We start from the raw sequence: 20,875 nt of genomic DNA, 5'->3' as shown, positions 1-20,875 counted from the left end.
AGTATGGATTTACATTGTACCATTAGGGTTTAATTGCTCAAACGTCAATATCTTCAAATAATTTCTCACCAAATTAACTAAATTCAATAAAATCAAACAACCACAAATAAAAAATCTCCAATTTTACACATTTAACACAACTAACTTTATTAATTGTAGATACAAATTCAGAAACAATGATCTCTAACCAAAACTATTTGTTTAAACAATTATATAATGCCAAATCAAACTAACTTCTCTTACCTTTATTTGATCTATTTGAGCTCTCAAAACATTGACCCTTCGTGTCCTACATTCATCCAACAATTCTAAAGACAAAAATAAAAGTTTTGATTTAATAATTTGAACATACCTTTAAATTTATAGAGGATAAAAAATTTAATGGAGTTTATTTCAAACACATGCAACATCTTAAGGGTCACATGATGATCAAATATAGATTATCTCAAGAAATAGAACAAAAATAGAACTTACTCTATAATTAAAATGGATCGGTCAAAATGATTGTCCCTGCTAGGATAAAGGACGTGTTTAAATCTTTAAGAATATGAAAAACATAGTCCAAAATTTTAGAAATATAAGAGATGACTAGAGACCTAAAAGTTAAAAGCTTTCTAAAAATGAAAATAACTTTGTTGAAAATATCTATTTATACACCCATTTTATAATATCCTCTTCTTTTCTCATTATTATTTGTTTTTTAGGGTGTCACATTCGTATAATAATTCAAAACTTGAAGTTTCGTTATATATTGAAAAAAAAAATCATAACAGTTGGTTTACACTTTTGGAAGTTTTTGTTTTTTATTGCTTACTATGTCCTGCTCTTTCTTCACACCACTTACGAAACAACCATCTTTGTAAATAAGATATGGTTCTCCATTGTCTAAGTATTTTGTAAAAGCTAATTATTGAGTGAATCTTCTTATTTGTATATTATACAAAATATTTTCTCGAACTATAGCTTAAACTTCTCAACAATATGATGGTAATTATTATATTAGTAAAAAAAGAAGAAGAAAACTCAAGAAAAAATAACGTGATTCTAATTTTTTTTTGAGACGCTGATTCCACTGTCAGAACAGAAACCTTATAAAGAAGGACTAATTTTGTTTATTTCTAGAAGAGATAAATTTGTTCCAGGACACAAGTAACATTTAAAAATACTTACAATTTAGTCTTTTCACACTTAGGGGGTGCAGATAAGAATTGCACGGTGAAGAAGGAATAAACCCCAATTTTTTGGTGTGGAAATAAGAGCGGCGTATCTTAAAGGCCCATCGTCTTATCGATTTCTGATTCAGCCAGAAATTCCTGCAGCAGTTTCTTTCCTGTGAAGATCGGCATCTAGGGTTCGACTTCGAGAACCCTGCAGGCTGGGAGCTTCACGATCAACTTCTGTTTATCTGTTTCCAACGGTTTCACTGTGTCGATCTTGATATGTGTTGTTGGCTATTCTCTCTCATTCCAATTATGGAATGTGATCTATGATTATTTCAACACTCACAAAGGCAAGGGCTTGTATACTCAGAACCGAACTGCACAATGTCAAAAAAGGTACCAGAAAGTCTCACTTTCTTCTTCGAATCAAACTCATTTCTGCTTGCATGAAATCCATTGGTGATTCTGTTATAAAGCTTGAAATTAAGAAATAGAACAGGGTTTAGGAAGTAGTCCAAGTCAACAAGTGCCCTTTGGAGAGAACACTGAATTGAGTTTGTAAATCAATTGCTGAAGAAGAGATGGAATGGTTTTGTACTACTTCAGTGTTCTCAATTCAGAGTCCTCTCTAAAGGAGTTGGGGGTAACTTGTTGGACTACTCCCTAGGAGTTGGAGTTGAGCCTAAACCTGATGGGTTACTCTATTTCTTAGAGAGTAAATGCGTCAGCATATTAGCCAAAACCACTATGACTGAGGCTAAGCTCATCTCATAATCTATGCTGGGTACTAAATAAAGAAGGTTGTGACTTAGTTGTCAGATCCAGCATTTTACAGATTGGTGGGTGGTTGGGTACTTCGATATGCCACCATCACCACTGGAAAAATATATGACTAGTTTGAACTTTGAATGGATTATAATGAAAACGAAGTAGAACTTTGAATATTAGGGAGCTTGGCTGTGTCGGGATAGGTAACTGAGGATTATACCCTTTAAAGCATGTTGAGAGGGCGAATAATCTGGGAGTCATATGATGAAACCTTAATTAATAATCTAAGAAGATACGATGGAGAAAATATTGGATATTTACGTACATTTTAACTGGAGTGAAATTACAAAAGGCATCTTTTTTTTTTTTTTACTTGGAAATCGAATTTGTGCTTCAGCTATTACTTATTTGTGTTTCTCTATTCATTATGTCCTTATTTAGAAAATATGAAAACAAAGCACTTTCCCTGTCCCTTGGTGAATTCTCATGCTAAGAAATATATTAAGAATTAATATTTCCTGAATCGTATATGCTCCTGATCCAGATTTGATGGGTGTTTTTCGTTTTTCAGTGAATAATTAAAAGAAAGCATTGTGGTGCAGCATAGAATAAGAAAACATGTTGTCTTTTTATCCCTCCCTCCTAATGAATAAAATATTCAATATGCTAATATTTTTGGTGCTATGAAGTGATTGATGGAAACATATAGGTTGGTTCTACTATTCTTGATACCATGTGTACTCATCACTTATAAACTTTATTAACACATAGTTCAATGGTGAAAATTTTAAGTGCAAAGTATCGTCTTGTTGATTTGTACATAAAAGGGTACTGAAGGTTGGTGTTGGCAGTTAGACTTCAAGGCTAATTAACGTGTTGTGCATTTGTATTTTATTTTTGAATTTTAAGTGGAAAGATTAATTAAGTGGGTTTTTGATTGCTTGGTTGTTTATGTGTGCATGTAGATTCATGTTTTTGGTTCAGCTGTATTAGTTTTGTGAGAGATAAGGAATGGTGGAATTTACTGTATCTATCATTTGTATTGTGTTTGGAAATAGTTGGATCGTGGAGGAGGAAGGGACCGGTTTAGGAGGGATTACCCTTCAAGGTATGAAGATAACAAGGGGAATGGGGTTAGTGGACGTGACAACCGCAGCAACAACCCTCCTTCCAGGCATCTCTGGGTTGGGAATCTATCCCACAGTATTGTAGAGGAAGAACTTGCTCACCCTTTCTTGCGATTTGGACCACTGGAGAATGTTGCATTCCAGTCTGGCCGCAGCTATGCTTTTGTTAATTTTAGAAGGGATGAAGATGCTATTGATGCCATGAGGGCACTGCAAGGTTTTACTCTTGCTGGCAACCCACTTAGAATCGAGTTTGCAAAGGCGGTCAGTGTTGCCCACCTTTTACTGCTTGTTACTTTTCCAGTTCATTATATGAATCTACCACTGAAGTTCAATTCATTTAATCACAAGGCCATAGTATTGGCTTAGAAATAAATCAGCAAAATTTGCACAAAAAAAAAGAAAAGAAATGAAGGAAACACATCAGTTATCGCTTCCCTCGTATTATAATTCATATGGTTCAATCCATCAAATTAAGGTGTTCCAGAATATTCACCTTACTATTAAGATGAGTATGGTCGTAAGTTACTGCTTTTAATTTCAGTTAATAATTCAGTCAGAACTGGCTAGAAAATGATAACCCTACTCAACCAACTACTGCCTAATGGATCCATGCATCATTAACTCAACTGCTTGATACTTCTTCTTAACCTGCATTGGTTTTCCATATTTTCCAATTGGCAAGAAATGTTTCATGTTTGCCATTGGTATTGTTCAAATTTGATGAGATTTTACACACCCAATGATTTCAACATCAAAAGTACAGCAAACTCATGAAACAAAGGGTATAACATACTTCTCCATTTATCTGAGGTGATATTAAAAGCTGATATCAGCATCTTCAAGTATGAGCCCCATTTATTTTCACTATACTTTAAGATATTACCGGAAAAAATATTAAAAACAGAATATTTTTTTGAGCTAGAACTCAATGCCTCTGTATAGTGGTAATATTTGACTAAGAACAAGTAATGTGACTATAAAATGTTACTCATTTCAATAGCCACGAGTGCTGTAGTATAATTTATGACACTTCAATTCATCGTTTGGGTTGGTTGTTTGTGTATTATTTGTTAACTTAAATCCTATGCTTATCTTGTCATTCTTTTCCACTGGTGGGTTGGAATTTGGAATGACTTATCTGTTGGAGTCTAGTGCTTTGAAGATACTGAAGGGCCGTGACATTGTTGATTCACGGTTTCATTTATTTTAATTATGAAAGAAATTTATGAAGACAAACAGAAGGTAGTTAATTGCTTAGATATGGAGAATAATGGGTCCTTGTTACTGCAAAGGAAAATGCAAGCAATTATGAAAAAATACAAAAAGCAAAAAAGGAGAACATAAACAGAGCAAATCTACTCAATCCCCTTGCATAAATGTTAGAGAAATTCCCTTAAAGAGACTTGTGCTTTAAACAACATTGACACCAAACGCCAAATGTTAGCCTCTATCTGCTGACCATGTAGATTGAACTTTTCTGAAAAGGTATAGGCTAATAATGACTTAGGGATGTTTATAAACATTTTTTGTTTGTTATGCATTAGATGATGCTACTGTTTAAATTGTTTGGCATTTGCATTAAATGTTGTTTATAATATGTCATTGAGTTTCATCCTTTTCTATTTTGGTAATTTCACCTGTGAAAACAGCAGCAAGAGGTGGTGCTATCTGTTCACTGTTCATGTATTTGAATCACTGCTCATTATTCAACATAAAAAATGTAGTTGTGGGGGTGAAATTAGACTTGCATTGTGTATTTTTTATGGTGATCTCTGCCAATTAAAACCTTGAAGAATATTGGCCAAATTTTATATTAAAGGAAATGGGAATAGAAACAAAAAATCCTGAAAAGTGTTATATCTTGATTAATTTAGTTGAGAAACTGCTTAACATGTCTCAAAGTAGAAAAATGTTCAGATATGCAGTGGGCTAGGTTGAGTTTGGTCACAGTTTTTTGCTTCTTTGCATGTATATATTAGTTGCTACATAATGTAACCCTTCATTTTTGAATAATGCTGGCTTTTCTGCCATACATAGGCTACTAAGATGCTTTTATGGTTCAGTAAATTTTAGTTCTTGTTACTCTTTTTGTTTTATCATAGGGTGGAGATCTTTTTAACTAAATATATGATGATTTTGATATTACTGTTACAACTTCACTTACCAAGTATTCATTGTTTTTATGGTGGTTTTTTTATGATATTATGTTTATTTGGATTATAGTAGTGATAGCATAAACAAGTATGTACCTTTCTCACTTCTGTTCATGGAGCTGAACTGCAATTTATTGCTTTTGTGTAATAATAAAGGTCCAGATTTGTATGTTCTTGCATTTGTTTGGTATATAGCTGTAAAATATACTTTATCATGTTTTTTTTTATTGATCGATTAATATATAGGAAGATTCAGAGGAGGAAAAACAATATTTTATTGTTGACACTATAGCACACGGAAAATAAAGCAAAACTACACTGAAGAAACCTCAGAAGATATCCATAAAATCTGGAAAGAAACAAAACAAAATGCCATACAAATTTCCCAGTGTAGATCGTAGGTTAAACTTCAGCTTGAAAATCAGGTTTAACTTCAATCAAATACAAGAATACGTGCATACCTAATGCGTTTCCATGAGGCTTGGTTCTTTCCCTCCAAACATATAAAAAACTCAATGAGAAATCTGCTCTTAAAGGGAAAATATGATATCACCAAATACCACAGCTTAATGCATACACATGTTGTCAATGATGAGTATAAATGTACTATTAAATAGCTTTGGAGCCAGAATAATACATGCTACATATACACTGCAGCAAGAAAGGCTCCGTGAAGCCATTGAACATGGAACAGGTCATTCAATATATGCATATGTTTTGGTGAAATACTTGAGGTTTATAGTTAAAGATAAAAATCTCAAGAACGTCTGCTCGAAGTTCTTTTGGAAGAATCATTATAAACATAACATTATAAAATCTGAACTTTGGGTACAAGCAGGAACTTGTGTGTGAATCATACATCTCTAACAATATATTATCAAGAAAGAATATATTCTTGCATTGTGAATGAGTAAGAAACTGGAAGGACTGGTTGGAATGCACTATGGAAAAACGACAAGTTCCTCCCAAGTCCCATCCATTAGCCGGAAAGACCAGAAAGCTAACAAACTTCTATATCTTTATTTTTCTTAAAGAAAAGTACAACTGTAAATATATCATCTTTTCAAATTAAGTATTATGGTGGTGCAGTCTACTATCAAGAGACCGTAAGGATATTCTTTAAAGAATTGTTTCAGAACCAAAGATCTAACCTGCACTGAGATCTATAATTCATCTTATACATTACCAAAGGCAAAACGAGTCACAATTTTAGAAACGGAAACATTGGACATCAAAGGGTAGAGCAAAGACGAGAAACTTCAAGCGTAATTTTTATGTTCCAGTGATTGAATACACGCATGCATTTACAATATTGAGCTGCTTGTATTTGTTGAAGCTCAGAGTTTGGAATTTCACTTAGTTTCATTATTTCAATTCTTATAATCTCGGAGAGGTTGCAAATACCAACCAATCCGAAACGACTATTTACTTCTGGTAAAGTATTAATGAGCCTCACTTAATTGCTTAGGCTTTTAGTAGATGTTGTCTTTGACATGATATTAGAGCTTCATTGGCCTGGTAGTCATGGGTTTGCTTATTAAATTTAAAAAAAAAGGGTATAATAGGTTGTGCATTGTCCACATCTAAAGTCCAATGGGTTCTTATGAGAGGGGGATATGGTAGATTTAGAACCATGGATAGGGGGCATTCACGAAGGGTTTGTTTAATGGCTGGATGAAAAGGATAGAATGAGATAAATTATCATATCTTCAATTTGTTTGGTGTGTCAGTATGATAAGCTGATCTTTGTTGCTTATTCTATGAAGTTCATTAGTTTTAAAGTTAACCTAAGGAGAAGTTTGGTTGCGAACAAGTAGGATTTAATAAAATTATTCTCCCTTTTGTACCTCGTAATTGCTCAGGTTATTTGTTCCACAATCGTTGCCACAACTTCTATCAACACTGCTATAAACACCATTGCGATGAATGATACTGCAAATGCAACTACCATCCATGTCCATCATTGTTTGCAAATAAAGTGATCACAACCATTTATGTCAACACCATTTCAACAACCACCATCGTTAGCACAATAAGTTGCATGACAAACAGTTCTATCACTACTACCATACCATCATCATAGTATTGCCACCATAATTCTCACTACAATAAGTGTTTATCATCACCGTTATCACTATTTTCATTGTCAATGGCACCACTGTTGTCAACATCGTTATTGTTTTTGTATCTTCACTATTGCCCACAATAATCTCTATATCACTGTCATCATCATTACTGTAATTGTCATCGTTATCAGTAACTACCATAGCTGCAATTGTTGTCTCAAAAAACATTTATATAATTAACTACCATAGCTGCAATTGTTGTCTCAAAAAACATTTATATAATTATAACCAATATCTGTATCACCACTACCTTTTTTTGTTAGATTAACTTTGTCTATATTTACATATATTTTATATTATCTGGTAGCTTACCTCACCAAACACAACAATCACAAGACAAAATAAGAGCTAATACTCAAATTTCTTACTCTTGCTTTCCTCTTATCCTATCTATCTTCAATATCAATTTGTTTAGTAGTTTAAGCTTTTTTTAGGAGGTTCAAATGTGTAGGTCTAAACTTGTGAAACATGCTACGGAGCAAGCCAATCTGTTGGAATGTCTGAAAAAGATGGCCCTTAAGAATTTTTTTTTGTTTTTTTGCAGAGTATTTAAGAAAAGACAAGTGAACTGCTTGATTCCATATGAATCAAGATGTAATGGAGGACCAATGATAAAGATCCTATCTTGTTTCTAACCATTTATACACCACATAAGTTCAAATTGAACGTAGTGTCAAAATCTTTTGACCAGGGAATTGTTTGATGTTCTTGGGCAAATTTGATCTTTACCAACACCAAACAAGATTTCCAAAGATGCAAAATTGTTGGGCAATGAACGAGAACTAGTTTCAGAAGTCAATATGTACATCATATGGTAATCAAGAGACTAGGCAATTAGAGGTCTTCAGATTTGAAGTAAAATCATGGATTTTGTTATGACCATAATCCATTCACTTGATTCCAAATGGACCTCAAAATGAAAGAATCACTATTGACTGATGAAGTTAGAAATTAAACTTGAATTTACAAAATGGTAAGCTTGGGCGGTCAAGGGACCATTTCCCTTTGTTTGAGTCTGAATCTAGTAACACCGTAAAAGAATGTAATTTAGAAATACTTTTTTTTCAACACACCCTCTATAATTGGTTAATATTTATTGAAAACTATAAAACTATTAGTTAAACTTATTAAATAAGGATTAGATTCATATTATTTCGCAAATCCCAATCAATTTTAGTCAATAGTGTGCAAGGTAACTACACATCTTAAGTTAACATAACTTTGATTAGCATGCATGAGTTCACCAATGATTTGGCATGCCACACATTAGAGTTTTACAATGTAGATAGAGATGTAATAGAAAACCATCAAGCAGTCTTCACTCAATAGCTTAAGCTATTGAGAGGGTTGGTTCATAATATGGTCAGTCCTTATGACCAAGTGTTCAACCCTATTTTTCTTATAAGTTACATTTCAGTAAAGGTAGGTGCATTATCTGTGGTTTAAAGCTCAACAGGTTCTCGCAAGAGCGCTTGTGTCTTTAAAGGTCTAATATAAGGTCATTCATGTGTCTTCGTCTTTTAGCTTTTTCTTATGGGAATAGTTAGATTATAATAATAACTTGTACTTTTGAAATTCAGATAAGCTGATGCTATAAGTAGTCTTTGGAGGGAGAAAAGGCAAAGCTATCTTGTTGTCAAAGGAAACTTAGAAACCAATTTGCTAGATGCAATCTTTTCTTTTTCTGTATATTGAAATGGATATTTTTTTTTTATAAATCTCTAGGGATTTACTGGGTGGAATATATGGAAAAAGGAAACAATAAAGGAAAAGACTAAAGCGAAATACAAGGGATCAATGTCATGGTTGTCTCTATTTAAAATTTTGTGCAAAGGCATGTATGGTGAGCAAATTAAGTTTCGCTGACTAGAGGGCATGAAAGTGAACAGCAGCATTAACAAATATTAGTGGTAAAACAAAACAATTACTAGGAATTGTTGTATAAGTACTGTCATGCCCTCTAGCAAAGTGTTTTGTTTTACCACTATTATTGTTAAAATGTTGAAATATTGCATGGAAGGGACAATCCTGAGTTGAAGGTGTTGACTATGGGTTGAACTGATGCTGCAAAAACTGTATTTGACTGGATAAGTGTGTGGCTCCAAATTATTTATGGTTTTAAGGAAATTTTAGAAATCTTTTAAAAAGTAAGTAGACCGAGAATCAAACACTTTGTACTGGAACTTTATATCCTTGCATTTCACTAGGAAACCAACATTAATATTAATTTTTTTTATGAAAAAATGTTAATATATACATAATCTTAATTATTATTTTAATCTCCTCCGTTTTACGTGGTTCAACTGCTGACCTATTGGTTCAACCTGTAACGGATTAACCCAGTATCTAACCTAGTTAATGACTATTATTATTTTTTAAACACTAGTTTCATGAATTTATGTGTGATCGAGTATAATAACATAGCACTCTAGAAATCCTTGTAGTTGTCCTGTTTGGTGAGCATAAGGTTTTGATGTTAAAAGACCATTTAGCTATCAGATATTAAACTTTACAAGTTGTTTTACTCGTCAAGTATTCAATGGATTGACAATTTGTTCCATTTGCTGTGTTTTTTTGGAAATTCGGACTAGGAATGAAGGCATATATTATTGTTGTTATAAATGTAAAAAGTCTTTCAATTATTTAACCTAATGCTTAAACTTTTGGGACACAGTATCAAAGGTTCAATGTCCAAGTGTTTAGCAATTCAATCCTTGTTGCCCTTGTTCTTTATAGTTAAATTAATTTAGGTCTGTAAGTGTATAACCTTAAAGTAGGCTTTGAATAGGGCACCTGTCCCTGTAAGAGAGTTGCACCTATCACTGTCAAATGGTTGCAGGTAGTTACTTTCCTTTCAGTCTGTTAAAATTTACCTCTTGTATCTTGCTCTATATACATAGAGCTTCTGAGTACACTACTCACAGTCAATAGTACAACTTTGCCGTTCTCCATTTTCATAATTATAACACGGTATCCTCTGAGCCACTACAACCTAACTATTGATTTCTGATTCAGCAGGAAATTCTTTCAGTTCTTTCAGTGTTAGAGAGCCCTGCAGCCTGGGAGCTTTAAGTTCAACTTTTGCTCACCTGACTTTAATCACCTCACTGTGTCTATCTTGACATCTGTTTACTATTCTCACTCATTCCAATTATGTAATGGAATCCATATTTATTTCAACACTCACAATAGCAAGGGCTGGTCAACTCATAAGTGAACTGCTCAATGTCAAGAAACGATATCAAACAGTCTCACTTTCTTTTCAAATCAAGCCATTTCTGCTCGGTTGAAATCCATTGGTGGTCTGTTCCTTAGCTGACACTAAAAAAATAGAACAGAGCCAAGGAAGTAGTCCAAGTCACCAAAAGATCTCTGGAGAGACATGAATTGAGTTTGGAAATCAACTGCTGAAGAAGAGCACATAAGATGAGCTTAGCCTCAGCCATGTTGGCTTTGGCTTAGATCTCTAATGTATTTAGCTGAACTGGACTACTTCAGTGTCTCAATTCAGAATTCTCTCCAAAGGAGTTTTGTCCGAGTGACCCTTATTGGACTGCTTCCTAGGCATTGAGGTTTAGCCTCAACCTGATCGACCACTCTATGTCTTACAATATAAATGCATCATTTTGTTAGCCAAAACCACTATGGTTGAGGCTAAGCCTATCTCATCTTCTATGGTGGGAGGCTGCAACTGACTAAAGAAGGTTCTGACTTACTTAACTGATACATCCTTTCCCAGATTATTCATTGGGCACTTTGATATGCCCTTAAAAGGAGAGTGGAAAAGTAGGAAAGGGAAGGGGGGAAGAGACTCGCCTAATACTCCAACTTTTGGAGTTAGGCACCCATCTGTTTACTTTTTGTCAGCTATGTTAGAACATTTCTGTGAATGCTATTATGATCTATGTAGTTCTATTATGTGTGTTGTGCTTGGAAGCATTATTCCTCTTCGTTCTAAATTCAAGCGTACAACCAATATGATTGATTGATCTATGTGCCTCCCTTATTACTTTTTTATATTCCACTGTTCTTGTGATACAATTCGATCCTTATATAGACAAATCTCAATTTGAGGAAAACCTTTGATGGCTTCTTTATGAAAACAACAATATGAATTTGGGTATAGATGGTTTTTCTTTTATCTTCATGACATTTACCACATTTTTTATCCCTATTTGTTTTATAGTGGATTGTGGTATGTTATGAGAAGTTACGGGAAAGAGTATATTACAACATCTCTAATTTGTGAGTCCCAAAGGATTGTGGCATGTTAATCCATATGTCATGTGGAGCTGATTATCTTTTATTCGCTGGAATAAAGCTTTTCCTTTACTGGAGCTCCTATTGTTCCTGCTCTAGCTTCCATTCTAGCTCCCTTCAGCCTTGAAGATCATCACATTCCATCCAACTCACTCTAGTTTCTATGTTACTTGCCTTTGTGCTTCTGCATGTTGGGAATCTAATGGAACAAGATTTTCTACTTGGCTTTACAAGTGATCAACAATACTTTTAAGCCCTAGCTTACACTGTTTTGGGCTCGGTTATGTGAGAGGTCGTATCTTTCACCAAATCGTGGGACAGACTCCAAAATCCATTCTCGCCTCTTCTGGTTATAATAGATTGAGAACCCTGAATACCTCTTCTACCATATGGCCTCCCTGGTTTCTTATTTAGGTTCTATCTTTTGTAGATTCAGCTTGAGATTTTGTTTCCTTTATTAGTAATAAAGGGCATAAGACATTCGTGGAGTCTGTGCCTTTCGTACCACAATAGGATTGGTTGCTTGGGTAGTTCCCACTCCTAAACACAAGGAATAGGGGGAAGGTGGCCTCATCTATCTTATCAAAAGAACGTAGAATAACCTATTTCATTCTACGTTACGTTCTTCCTGGGCTGGGTGATCTGCTTTGATCAAGGAAAATAAAGTAGAATCTTTTTTTGAAGCGTGACAGTGGAGTAGTGGCAGGAAAAGTCATAAAGAACGATGCCCCTTTTTACCATGTTGAGAGTGAGAAATAATCTGGGAGTTATATGATAGAGAACCTTGATTGATAATCTAAGATACGATCAAGATAATATTGAATATGTTCATTTATTTTAACTGGAGTGAAATGAAAAAAAGTAACTATTTTTTATTTACATGGAAATCAAACTGAGCTTTAGCTTTACTTATTTGTGTTTCTCTATTATGTCCCTATTAAGACAAAAATGAAAACAAAGCATTTTTCCTGCCCTTACTGAATTCTTTTGCTATTAAGAATTAATATTTACTGGATTGTACATGCATCTGATCCGGATTTGGTGGATGTTTTTCATTATTATGTGAATGATTAAAAGGGTCAATTGCTACTGCACTATGTGGTGCAGGATAGAACGAGAAAACAAGCTGTTTGTCTTTTGCTCCCTCCCTCCTATTGAATTGAATGTTTAACATACAAATATATATGTACTCAACACACTTATCACCATAGACTTAGAATAATCAATACATATTGTAATTCTATGGTGAACACTTATGTGCAAACTATTTTGCATGTTATACGATCCATTTGTACCAAAGATACAATACGGTGGTTTGTTTGGTGCTGTTTCTTATTTTTTTCCATTATGGCATCCTCAGCTCTTATGTGTTAAAAGAAGGGAAGATGATTGTATTTTGACATTGCTATCATTTTCTTCTTGCAAAGTGTAACCGCGTAAAGACATGTCGTTTATGTATACTGAAGAGGATATTAGAGGTTGGTGTTAGGTAGTTAGCAAGGCTAATTAATGTAAAGCTTTGTTGAATCTTCATGACCAGGGTCAACGATGCATAGGGGTTTGATGTAGACTAGCGGTACTGAATGATCTATAATCGATTATACCGTGTAGGATAATGTTAAGTTGTACTTGTATTGAAGAGCTTGGAGTGATTGATTGTCTTGATGTATTATGTTCGTCCATTATTTTTGTTTCTCTTTCCGTCAAGTCTTCATAGTTCATATTAGTAAATTTCTTTTTGTTTAATGTCTTTGTGTTGAATTTGACTGTGCAATTTTAGTCGCGTTCTACTTCTATGGGTTCAGTGAGTCATGCCACCATTAGATCAGTGGTGTGCCTTGTATTATTAAGCAAGTAGAAATTGCAAAAAGTTCTTGTTAGTTAGTTCTTAGTGCACCGAGACCTTAGATGTTGATAACCACTTAATCTTCATAATTGGCATCTAGTTATGGAAGAAATATTTTCCTTTCAGAATTTTAGAAATAGATAAATGAAATGTATGATAATTTCAACAAGAAGTTTTGTTCTTAATCACAGGATAAGCCATCAGCAGTACCACGCGATGAAGATTACTCTTGGGATGAACGGAACTCAACATTAAGGGGTTCTCCTTTCTCACAAAGAGAGTTTAGGGGATACCGTGGTAGTCCTGAGCTGCAGTATTCTGACAAATCTAAGCTGAGTGACAAAAATCCAGAACCCAGTGAGGTCCTGTGGATTGGGTTCCCGGCTCAGTTGAAGGTGGACGAATCAATTTTAAGAAAGGCATTTTCCCCCTTTGGTGAAATAATGAAGATTACAACGTTTCCAGGTCGTAGTTATGCCTTTGTTCGCTTTAGGAGCCTTACAGCTGCATGCAGAGCAAAAGACAATCTGAAAGGGAAGTTATTTGGAAATCCCCGTGTTCATATTTGTTTTGCCAAAAGTGAAACAGGTTCATCAAACAGTGAGAGGAGATCACTTAATGGCCCTCGCTCTCCAATTTACAAGTCAAGTGGTCGTGATGGATCTTCTGACAACCTCAGACAGGATCGAAGCTTCAACGGTGATCGCAGCATTGGTTCCCCAAATCAGTTCCGGAATTGGGATTCTGATCCTTACGATCACAAAAGGGGTTCTTCATGGATGGGTGGAACTAACACATATGAACAAAGAAAAGTTGGAGAGAAGGGGAGAACACTAGGAGTATCACAAGAAATGTATGAACTTATGAATAGTCCATCAAGAGAAAGAGATGATCGATTTCCTCAAAAAGGTGCATTCTACGAAGATCTGCGGGCCTTTACAGATGTTCCCTATCTACGTGAGGCTAAAAGGCCGAAGACTGGTTCTCCTCCTCTTGAAAGAGAGCTTCCAGAGTATCCCTTCTCTGAATTAGAAAAACAGAAACACGTTCTCCCAAGACTTTTATCTGATTTACCACCACGTGAGCATTTTGATAAAGGATTTGATGCTGCAAATTTTACTTACGGCCAGACTCTTGAACGCCCCCCAAATTCACCTCTGCCTCGTTTAGATAGACAAGAAGGCTGGAAATCTTATGATAATTTCCAAATGGGTTCCAGTGCTCAGCAGTTAGGTTATGTTGAAAAGAAAAGATTCACGCCTGAACCCGATAGTTCATCTTTAGCGGAGTGGAAATGGGAAGGAACTATTGCTAAAGGTGGAACCCCTGTCTGTCGAGCACGCTGCTTTCCGGTGGGGAAAGTCCTAGATATGATGTTGTAAGTATTAACTCCTTTCATAAGTTGTATTTTTTTTTTAGATTTAGGTAACTTTGAAAAAATCTATATCTATACACACAAACACACACACATATTCTTTTCTGTTTCTTAGGTAGTCAAATTTTACTGAGACTCATTAAATAGAACTGCTTTTGAAAGGGGTAAAATAACATTGAGATGTGCGAGGGGGAAAGAGGAAAAAAGTGGCCACACTATTATACGAAAAATACTTGCTGTCTATTGAACCTCACTGACCTTAGAATTGGTTCAATCTCCCCTCTGAAAAATTTTGATTACAAGAAAAAGAGGATACAGTGATATAACTAAATTTTGTAGACATTTTTATTGTCTAAAGCTGTTAGGCGGTCTTTTTCTGAAAACATTGGCTCATTTTATTTGTTGGAAAACTTTCTCAATACCAATTGGCAATTAGATAGAATTTTGCAATATCCATATAGGGATTTCAGATAAATGATCATATTATTTTCTTATATAGAATTAGTTCAGGGTTGGTTTGTTCACAACTTCAAAAAGCAGTCATCGCCGGAGCTTTTAATGATTAATTTAAAGCAATTGAGCGGAAATTAAGAATGTAGAAAATGTGCATTTAGAGTTAGAACTTAATCTAGTCATCCAAGTATATAATTGATAGCTGAGTTGGTTTGTTTAATAAACAAGATAATTTACTTAGAAATATATATTGTGGTTGAGGTAGCTGATTGTGACTTTTGAACTGGTCTATTAATTATGAATTTATGCAACAAGGTTATCAAATTAAACATATATCTTTATTTATAAAGCATACATGTATATAGCATCTTATTAATGTTCGAGTTAAAACACTATTCTTCGATAAAAGTCGTAAACGGACAAGAATACAGGAAACATAACTGAATCCAAGTGACAATGTGCACAATGGAGAGTGTTATTATGAAATATAGGTATTAAAGGAGAGATTAATTGTAAATATTTTAATTACCACAGTTATGTAGATCCTAAAATAGGCCCATTGCAATGCGCAAGATACAATATCCAAATATTTAACAAGATGCAACAATAAGAATTCATTAGCAGATAGTCAAGAACAGAATAGGAGGATAATGAATCCCCCTAAAGCAACCGAAGAAGACACAATGGAACATTAATTAGTTCATAGGCAGCTCTAACATCTGGTTGGTATGTACTCAATAAATTCGTGACAGCCACATAAAGACCAAAAGATCAAAACCCTGCCTCGAAATGGTGGTGAGGGAGAATTCTGATTTATAACTTTTGCTTAACCATACTCATCAATATTAACCATGTTACCATGCAACTGTAGCACACAAGCAAAGCGGTTAACTATCATTACTGTCCTCCTTCAATTGTTTATGTTGGGTATTAATGTCAATACATTGATTTCAGACCCGAATTCTTGGATTGCACAGCAAGAACTGGTCTAGATATGCTTTCAAAGCATTACTACCAAGCAGTTGGTGTTTGGGTTGTTTTCTTTGTGCCTGGAAGTGATGCTGACATGGAATTCTACAATGAATTTATGCATTATCTGGAGGAAAAGCAGCGCGCTGCTGTTGCCAAACTGGATGACAAGACCACCTTATTTCTAGTTCCACCATCCGAGTTCTCAGAGAAAGTACTGAAGGTACCTGGTAAATTGAGCATATCTGGTGTTATTCTGAGGTTGGAGAATCCTGTTATAAATCATGGCCCAGGACACATGCAACGAGAAATGACAAACGAAAACCTGTTGTCCTATAATGAGAATATACTGCATCCGAAGTCATCATTTCCTTTGGAACGCCTACCTACATCACCATCTATTTCAGAATTGGGTAATTCTGGAATCAGCAATCTTTCATTTCTGGGAAATAAATTTGCAGCAGCTCCATCAGTTTCTGATTCAGTTCATGCCATGGCTACCATGTCTGAGTCTCATGACGAAAGAAATCGCAACTACACTGTCCAGCAGCGGACTTCTGGACCAAACTGGTCTTCTCAAAATCTGCAGAACTTCTCCGGTAGAACTCTATCATTGCAACCATCAGGTGGTACTGTAGAACCTGTTGCCGATGAACGCCAACTCACCATTCCAAGGGCAGTGACAGATGCAAACTCAATTCAACATCCCAATGGACCTTCTGTTATTCCATTTTATGGTGATAACAAGTTGTCTTACCCAGACATAAGACATTTAGATCCTTTATCAGTGCCTGTGGGAGCACTTCCACCAGAACAGCTTGCACAACTAGCTGCATCTCTTCTTGAGCAGCAGAGGCAGTCAGGAAGCTCTTCAAGTACATCTGCATTGGGAGATCGTGATCCGCGCCAGATTAACAGATTTAACACGTCTGACATCTCATCCAGATTTAGCACGTCCGACACCTCATCCCGACCATCCCAAAAATATGCTACAGAAAACAATCTGGTGAGTTCTGATCTCTCGACATCTCAACTGGGTCAAATTTTACAGATGCAGAAACAGCAACCCCAGGTGTCACAGATTGTTCAAAGGGATCCACAAAGAGAGGGTAATGGAAATCAGCTGGTGACTGATGGCACCTTGCAGGAAGATTCTGATTCAGATCCTCAGAAACGTCTACAAGCAACACTTCAGCTAGCTGCTGTTCTTCTTCAGCAAATCCAGCAAGGAAAAGGAAGTTGAATTGTGCCATGATTTCTGTTGCTTTCTTGGTTTAACGTCTTAGAATGAATTCAAAAATTAGAAAAGGTGTTAGTGGCTGTAAGTAGGATGGTCACATTTTCATTTTATGGATTGCAGTGGATTGGTAATAGAAATACTGCATATTTAGTTTTTTAAACCATTAGAGCTTTTAGTAGTTGTGTCCTTGCCCTTCCATAAAATTATCATTATAACTTTTATTAAAACAGCGTTTTCACTGAGTAATAACGTGTTTAAACCGAGATCAGTCATTTCATCCGGCGAGGCATTGTTCGAGGTTAAATGGTCAAACCGAGATCAAACAGGTATCAATAAATTATTTTAATGACTAAAAATGCTGAACAATTTTTAAAATGTATAATAATTTTTGAAACTGAAAGTTAAAATAAAACATCAATCTGTCTTTAACGTCTAAAAGATATATAAAAATTTAAGTCAAATGTGTATTGTATTTAGTAGGGGTGGTAAAATGGGTTAACCCGGTTCGTCTGGGGTTCGTAAAAAATGAACCGGGTCAGGTCGGGTTGACTCGTCAAGTAGAAATGGGTCAATAATCACAATTTGTCTCGTATAGGACGAGTCCGGTCGGACTGATCCGTTCACTTTTGTTTTCTTTTTTCTTTTAATTTTTTTAATTTGTTTTTAATTTTAATTTTTAAAATTTGTTTATATTTACATATAAATTGTTACTAAAGACATTTAATCAAATAAAATATTTTTAAAATTTTTAATTGATTAGTTAATGTTTTTAATTAGATAAATTAAAATAATTATTAAATTACATATTAAATTATAAAATTATAATTAATATTGAAACTTAATTTGTAGGAATTAATGATTTAAATTACAATACTATTATATATTTACATATTTAAAAAATATAATATGAAAAATTAATCTTTGTAATTACTTTTATTTTATTTTTTTTTTTAAAACGGTCCAACGGGTTAGGACAAGCTGACTCGTACTTTAGTTCGTCAAGTTGACGGCCTGAACAGGATAGGTCAAAATGAACCGACAGGTTGAAATCTTCAATCCAACCTCCCTTTTAACACGGGCTGGCCTGTTTGGCCCAGCCCGTTTTGTCACCCCTAGTATTTAGATTGAAATTTTGATAACATATACTAATAACAAATTTATTTTTAGAAAAAAGTGAACCATTTTAGGTTGAATTTTACTTTTTAATAAAAAAGTTAAATTTGTAATTAATCATTTTTTATTATAAAATAAAGTTAATAATAGAGAGAAGAATAAAGAGAAATATAAGAGCATCAAAGATTTTTTTATATCTTATTATTAAGGTGGAAAAGTCCTTATTTATAGGTACAAAAGACAACTCAAAGGGTATAATTTAAAGATTACATACTTAATGTAAATAATGCAAATATCATCAATAGTAATCAAGTTGAGTAACTCTCAGCAACTCAAGGGATAATCCATAACTTTCATAACACTCGCCCTTTGATGTCCATTGATCAAAGAACGTGCCTCGTTAAAACCTTACGAGGAAAAACCTTTCAGGATAAAAACTTAGTCAAGGAAAAAAAAGTACATCATTCTTAATTCTTTGATATAATATTCTTCTATTTCTCCTGTCAACACCCAATTTCGTCCGGGTGACTAGATAATAAATGAAATAAAATAATTTTTTTTAGTAATAATAATCTTATTTTTCATATTTCCTAGGCAACTAATTTAAATATATAATATAACATAACTAAACGTTTTTTTAGAAAAGTAAACGAAATAGAAAAATAAGAGAAATAACTTTTATAGTGAAAATAAGTTTTTAAAAGATAAAAAAAAACATAAAAATAATGATTAAGAATAAGAATTAAAAATAAGTTTTATAATAAAAAAATAATAATAAATTGAAAATAGAAAAATAATTTTTAAATAATCAAAATAGTTTTATAAAATATATTTTAATTTATAAAAAAAAATGAAAAAAAGGATAACGGTAAAAAACTATAACATATTGTTTTTAAAAAACATATATATATATATATATATATATATATATATATATATATATATATATATATATATATATATATATATATATATTAGGCTAATAAAAGAAAGTAATAAAAATAAAAAATAAAGATATATATAGTTTCTACTAAAGAAAGAAATAAAATTAAAATTAGAAAAAGTAAGAAAATTTTAAAATAAGTGATTTTATGTTACCGTTACTCAATTGCATACTCCTTATACTCCCACAATCTAGATTCTCTCCCCATTTTTCTCTCAACCTCCACACACAGTTAATATCTTAGATTATGCTAAAAATATAGAAGAAAAGGTCTCAGGATCTAATAGTCTCTCACACTCACGTTCGTCCCTCGAGCTCTTTTTTTCTTTTCTCCGCTTCATAAAAGAGACACACAACACGGAAGATATATTTTTCTCCTTTATCCACCGTCATCTTCTTCCCAAGGTCAAAAATATTATTTTTGGGTCTCACTCTCATCAACATTCATTAACGATCATTCTAGAACAACTCACACTAAGGGATCACACACCACGATACCAAACACAAAGAAAAAGCACCTGAAAAATACTTCTTGGAGGGGCAAAGACACCAAAACACGAAGCTTTGAGAAGATAAGAGAAATACACTTGCAAACATTATTTTGATTTTGAAAAGGAAAAATCTTCAAACAGGCGTGAAAATCCAGGTTTTTCTTTCTCCTTTGATATTTACTTGTGATATTTATTATGAGATCATAACACCGAACATATTGATTGTTTTTTTTTCTCTCTTTTCCTTCTCTTACACGAAAGCTTGCACTCATCATGGCATCGTATGTATATGTTCTAATTATCATTTCTTTTATGAAACTGTCTCTTGTAATGTGGTTTTGTTATGTCAAAAGAAATAGTTGGTTGTGTAATATACGAAATTTTGGATGGGTTTTATTGCCGTTAATATTAGATGAAAGTTGCATATGAGTGTTGGCATAAAAAGTGTCCAAGAAACATTAACCTTATATGTATATGTGAATCTCTGCATTTGAAAGTTTCTTTTGGTATGTTTAGTTTATTAATTAAAATCTTTTATACTTTTTCCTTAATTTCTTTTATCAGAATGCGAGTTGATTTTAATGGCTAATATAATATGTTGTTTATATTGGATATTTCAAAATAACGCACAAGATACACACGAAACATGAATATGTGAATAAAGATTTTGAGATAGCTATTGAATAATAAATATGTCTAGGCATTAATTGAGAAAATTTTATTTTTGTTTGGTGATATTCTTTTCTAAAAGAGATATATAATATTTTACAAAAATTATCAATTATTTATTTTGTTATATATATATATATATATATATATATATATATATATATATATATATATATATA

The 20,875-nt window shown here is 33.6% G+C and overlaps 1 protein-coding gene across 1 annotated transcript; it reads left to right on the top strand.

The window, feature by feature from the left end:
- Window positions 1-1,278: 1,278 nt before the first annotated feature.
- On the top strand, window positions 1,279-17,640 carry LOC114186727 (RNA recognition motif (RRM)-containing protein). The gene is made up of 4 exons (XM_028074717.2): window positions 1,279-1,556; window positions 2,987-3,319; window positions 13,635-14,821; window positions 16,226-17,640. The coding sequence occupies exons 1-4, from the start codon at window positions 1,545-1,547 to the stop codon at window positions 17,481-17,483; spliced, it is 2,790 nt and encodes a 929-aa protein (XP_027930518.1). The 5' UTR covers window positions 1,279-1,544; the 3' UTR covers window positions 17,484-17,640.
- The last annotated feature ends 3,235 nt before the right edge of the window (window positions 17,641-20,875 follow it).

This window comes from Vigna unguiculata, chromosome 6, assembly GCF_037176805.1.
Source record: "Vigna unguiculata cultivar grain cowpea cultivar isolate G323 ecotype 2 chromosome 6, ASM3717680v1, whole genome shotgun sequence".
NCBI classification, from domain to species: domain Eukaryota; kingdom Viridiplantae; phylum Streptophyta; class Magnoliopsida; order Fabales; family Fabaceae; genus Vigna; species Vigna unguiculata.
This window is presented reverse-complemented; position numbering and strand designations above follow the sequence as displayed.